The sequence below is a fragment of the Polyodon spathula genome, chromosome 31, assembly GCF_017654505.1.
Source record: "Polyodon spathula isolate WHYD16114869_AA chromosome 31, ASM1765450v1, whole genome shotgun sequence".
NCBI classification, from domain to species: Eukaryota; Metazoa; Chordata; class Actinopteri; order Acipenseriformes; family Polyodontidae; genus Polyodon; species Polyodon spathula.
In genome coordinates, this window is record NC_054564.1 from 1,167,456 (window position 1) to 1,173,572 (window position 6,117).

The window sequence follows — 6,117 nt, forward strand, 5'->3', positions numbered from 1 at the left end:
GTGGTTTAAGGACACGTTAAAGTATGCTTCTATGACCCAAGGGCAGATGTCAATTAGATGCACACATATGTCTAGCAAAGGTGTGTAAGGAGATGACAGGATTCTTCAGGTAGAAAGATTATGGTTTCATTTTATATTTTGAAAAAAAAAAAAAACTAGGCTAAACAGTTTTACATTAAGAATCAGATTTGCTGTTACTGAACTTACTGTAAACTACACTGTATTTAAATATGAAGCTTGCATTTTAACCCTGTACTGCCCTGGAACACCTGTAAGTCACCTAGTATAAAGGCATCTACCAAATAAAATAACAATAATTATAATAATAATAATAATAATAATAATAATAATAACATTGGATAGTATGCCTTTAAAATGGTGCTGGGACAACCGTTTGTAGATATTCTCATGTATGCATTTGGAAACAATGATCACATTCATAGGGTCCTATTACAGAATGTATGAATGACCGCTACCCATACCACACCCATTTCAATAATATAGCCTCTTTCGTGTGCAAGTACCCCAGAGCACTTTACAAACATTAACAGCAAGCCAAAAGAGGCTCCAAACTGCTCGCCAATGAAAGACCAAATCAAAGAAATGTGTTATGAGCTTAGATATATATATATATATATATATATATATATATATATATATATATATATATATATATATATATATATATATATATATATATATAAACACCCTTGGAATTATCAAGAGACCCTCATTTGCCGATCTCAAAGTACGAACTGGTTGATGGGGAATTGCAAAGGTATCATAACCCTGGCGTACAAACAATTTCTGTGAAGTGGTTTTGTGCCGTCATCGCTCTTTATACATTTGCAATTGTCTTGGTAACAGTAGTGAAAAATGAAGGAATGTGCACATGAACAGGACCGTCCAAGTGCACCCAGCACCTTTTAATGAACAGAACCGTCCAAGTGCACCCAGCACCTTTTAATGAACAGAACCATCCAAGTGCACCCAGCACCTTTTAATGAACAAAAACACGCACACACGCACACACACGCACACACACACACACACGCAAACACAGTGGTTTAATCTGTGCCAAATATCTAAGCTCGTCTGGGCTGGAGATTTCGGCTAAATTTCCTTTCCTCTGGGAGGGGGGAGGGGGGAGGGGGGAGGCTGGAAAGCTGGAGAAACACTGAATAGGGAACTGTGGCAGGAAAGCAATAAACATTAACCTTTAAACTGCTGAAAAAAAAAAAAAAAAAAAAGGGAAGTGTTTTTCAATTCCAATCTGTAATACAACTGACGAAACGATAATAAAATATTGAACAATCTAAACCCCTGTACGTGTCAACTATACACTACACAGGGTTATAAACATACTTTGTAATGAGATTTGTGAAAAAGATTAGCTTAATTGTTTTGTTTTCCCCCCTCGGTTAAGATAACTTGTGACATTTCAATAACATGAAAACAGTAAAAGCATTATCTAAAAAATGACATGCTCCCAGCTTTCCTGTACACCAGCGCTTCTCAACCTCGATCCCGGGACCCCCTGTGTCTGCTCATTCCAACTGAGCTCTCAGTTACTGAACCAGACCCTTAACTGGACCCATCGTTTGCACAACTAGATGTTCTTTACTTGTTTTCAGCTCTTAAAACAGTTGCAGATTTCAAGTTAGCAGTAACATTTTATAAGTAACTTGAACTCTGCCACTTGGTAGGAGCCAATTTCAAAGGTCTAATTAAGTAAATTTAGTTCAATTAAGGTTCTAGTTAAATAACGGAGCGCTCCGTTGGAAAGAAAACCAGCAGACTCAGGGTTGGGAAGCTCTGATCTACACCCTTACAGTTAGATCATTATTTTGTAATCTTATTCAAAAGGACTATTCAAGTTATTGCGCTTTCCCACAATTAGGCCAAATCTAATAATATTTGCACAGGAGGAGTCGGTTTCTATTACAAAGACATCTTGGGTAAAAATAGAAATGACCCCCCCCCTCCCCCCCCCCCTTTCTCTTTTACATCCACTGATCTTAAGTTACACTCTAAACAGCAGCTCCACTACAGATCAGGAAGCAGCCAGCAGAACTGGGGTTGCACAACCCTGTGCTGGAAAACGGGACTCTTCTATCAAATTGTCTTGTGGTTTCTTTGTGAACAAATGCAAACTGAGTAATAGTTTTGATGCTGTGTTTTTTTTTTTTTCATTTTCTTTTGCAGGTTTGAGCGGCTGAGAATCTCAAACACTTCTGAAAGCACTGGCATTTACTTTGTATTGGCGACTAGTCTCTTCCCAGTTTGATGCAGTTTAAACGATGACATTATTGAAAAAGCACAACGGTGTTCGACTTCCTTTAGAAACTACAGCTCTGTAATTTAAACCCCACAGGCTGGTTTTAGTGAGATGTGGCAGTCTCTGACAGACTCAAAAGTGAGGATTTCCCCCCTCAATGCTTCCTTTAATTTTGACATGCCGGTAAAGCATTTCCAAATACCTAGCTCAAAACTAAATCACACTTTAAAAAATAAAAACCTAATCGATAATCTGCATTCTTGAGGGATTTGCACTAATTTGATATGTACAGTAAACCACAATGCCAGCTTAGATCTGGAATGGTGGATCCTACTATGACAGTGGCCCTCAACCTCATAGCTATTAATAGAAATTGTGCAGAAAAGGGGTGACCAGTTTGATTTGATGAGAACAACTGGGCTGTTTTTGAAGTCCCTGAGCCCCAAATGCCTACCCAACTGACGCAGCATGGAGGCCTGTGTTGATCCAGCTCCCAGGATATTTTATAAAGTACACAGGGCAAGATATAAGCCCACTGCAACACCGAGAAGAGCCCTTTACACAGCGTGTCAACTGGCACCCCTCCCAGGAACAGAGTCACGCTGTGTTGTTTATGATGAATGGAGAGTTGAATTCCTGTGTGGCCAGCGTATTGCTGTTAACTTGGCATCAATTAAATATGAATTCAATAAGAACAAGGACATTACATATAACGCAATTGTATTTACTAAGAATTATTAATAAATGATGCTTGTTTCTCTCGCTTATTTTATGATTAAGTTTTGCTTTTATGCAGTTGAAAGAAACCCTATCCCTTCTTATTAGAGTAGACCTATTGTGAATTTACTGGAGATCCCAAGACACGTGTGCAACATTATATCAGAATGCAGCGCTAGCCCAACGCTGACAGCAAAGTGCTAAAGCCCTGTGTTTCAGTACAGAAGGGATCCTGATTATTTCATTGTTTTCAATATTACACGTTATTTTAAATGTTGATCAGAGAGGAAAAAAAGACAATCGGAATCCTACGTGAGGTTAGATAACAGCATCCACGTACAGAACGGAGGTTTATCTTTACGACGTTTTCAAAAAGGTTTTTATTTCTTTATTCTGAAGGATTGGTTCAGGCTAATCTAGTGTACACAACACTAGCCGCCGCTAGAGCCTGGACCCGACCGGTAACACATCAACAAAACACAGCACGGAAAACCTTCCCCCCATTAACATGAGGGGCAGATCTGTCAAAGCAGCTCTGATCAGCCTGACACCAACACCCGCGGCCGGGCTGCCTGCGCAGAGACCGCATCTTTGCAAACAACCAAATTATTCCCTCTCATTATCATTATTATTTCCTCCAGTAGCCCGATCGTGTTAAGGGGGAAGAATGGAGATATGGGGGGGGGGGGGGGGGGATCTGACAATACCAGTTAGTATTGACCATTGAATATGGTTTAATAGAAGTGATCCAATACCTGCTGCCCGAGCTCTTTGATTTATTTCTCCGCTTCGCACTGTCTCTTTCTTTGACGCTGGTGTACGGCAACATGGACGCGTACCCATGTTCTGCTTCTGCAAATAAATACACAAAAACGTCAAAAAAAATCACATTGGGGAGGGGAAATGAAACCGATCCATTACACTGCAGCCATAACAAGAACACATACGAGATCTAAAGCAACCCGGCATGTATACAGATATAAAATAAACGCTATAACATATAGATCTATCTCCCTGTGCATCTGCTGCTAGCTGGATTGAATCAGTGATGTCATCTGAACTCCAGTAAACCCCCAACGCTGAAAAACACAAACACACTGAGCACCGCAGCAGCACTACAGCCAACACCGGGCACAAGCACAGCGTTTAATACTGCTGCCCCCCCTTTAATAAGAGCTGCAAAACAAACATGCATGAGTCCAAAAAGAAAATAGGCGACACGGTGACCGTTTTGCATGGTGCACAGCGCATCCCTTAATTAAATGCACGGGGCTGCTTAGGTGACCTGAAGTAATATTTGTTCGTTCTGTATTGTGAATAAACACGCTATTATATATATATCATATAGATATAATATATACTATATATAATATATATATATATATAAAAAATTTTCACTACAAATCATTTTGTGCATTTAACAAACACCAAACCTGAACCAACGTTTTTTTTTTTTTGGACTTGTCGTGGAACCATATATTTTCTTGATCAACACATACAGTAATTGCTGGCGTTGCTTGTTTTAGTGAAGTCGATCCACAGCAAGGATTTACAACGAACGGATCTCGTTTGATCGCTGTGTATTATTATTATTATTAATTATTATTGTTATTATTATTATTAATTAAATGCGATCACCTCTTTCTCTCCTTTCTAAGTAATCTGCAGCTTCCAGGAGCATTTGCACCATTTCAACCGCCGCCATTTTCCACAATAAAGCAGTAAAAATAGGAACGATCCGGTTCAAAGAAAAAAGGTAAAAAAATAAATGAATCGCACTTTGTACAGGACTCTGTGGTCACGGTGGAACGAAGATATTTTTCTTTAAAAAATAATAATGGGTTTACAAAAACTCAGTCGCTGTCTTGTCTGAGCAGCGCAGAATTGTTCTCTCGGAAAATAAATTGGGTCAAACGGGAAAAATTCTTTCGGTCAAAATAAAAAAAAAAGTACAGCCAATGTTTTTTTTTTCAATAATAAGAAAAAAAAAAGCGTTGAATTAGACAGGTCTTTATATTAAAAAATATATATATATCTGTATTTTTGTTTGATATCGAGTTTCCTTCAGGTGGCAGAAGTCGGTTCGTTTGTATGTTTGCGGTATGTTATTATATATATAGAGAGAGAGAGATTACAGTGTAGAAAATGTTTTAAAATTTAACTTTTTTAACCAATTTTATTTTATTTTTTTAAACCCGTTATAAAACGCTAATTAAATTCCGTTGATTAAAGACGAGGCTGAAGTCCCCCCAGCTCGAGCCGCAGCGACTGTCACGAACTCAAAAGCGGTTTGTTTATTAAAAAAAAAAAAACATTCGAGCCGCCCACAGTCCCGCCTTAGCGACCTTCCCATTGGAAAGCAGCTAAGACGCTCTGCCTCCCTACTGGGCGGCTCGGGGTGCCAATCTCACCGCTGGAGTTGAAACTGTCTCCTCGCGGCCGCCATTCCGGCTCCGAATCCGCTAGGCTTTAACGCGAGATTCTGACGTGTTAGAGCCGCAATGACGTCAGTTTCACACAACCTCTGAGCACAGGCCGGACCCCATTGGTCAGCTTCTGCTGCTGTCGCCACAATGCTTTCAACGATTGGTCCAAAAGTGTCGACGGGCGACCTTGGTTAACCAGCCTCTTTTCCCAAGATGACCACACCCCCCTTCAGGAGCTGACAACTGAGTCATGATTGGTCCACCGCTAACCCCGCCCCCCTCCCGATGACGTACCAGCCAAGCGCATTAGATTGAGTGGACTGTAAGTCAATACGCTTTTGCAGTAGTTATGCGAAACGTATGCTTGCTAAAATAGAAATGCATTTGAGTTTTTTTTTTATAAAGCTACACATACAAGGCAGTATACAAGGTAGTTATTGTTCCAGCAAAATATAAACACATCAGTTATATATATATATATATATATATATATATATATATATATATATATATATATATATATATACACACACACACACACACACACACACACACACACACACACACACATTTCCATCCATCTAAATAAGGACTTGTATCAATTATTCACCTTTTGGTACGCAGCAGTTTTCGATTTTTCATCGGTTATAGCGCCTTGCATTCAGATTATATTCTGAACTGATATACAATATATAG

General features: G+C 39.3%; 1 protein-coding gene across 1 annotated transcript in view; it reads right to left on the minus strand.

The window, feature by feature from the left end:
• mxd1 (MAX dimerization protein 1) overlaps positions 1-5,268 on the minus strand; it is an 18,783-nt gene extending 13,515 nt beyond the window's left edge. Inside the window, exons 1-2 of the mRNA XM_041233695.1 lie at positions 4,634-5,268; positions 3,751-3,847 (exon numbers count right to left, since the gene is read on the minus strand). Coding sequence (XP_041089629.1) covers positions 3,751-3,847; positions 4,634-4,700 — 164 coding nt within the window. The 5' untranslated portion in view covers positions 4,701-5,268. The remainder of the gene's footprint in view (positions 1-3,750; positions 3,848-4,633) is intronic.
• Positions 5,269-6,117: the final 849 nt, after the last annotated feature.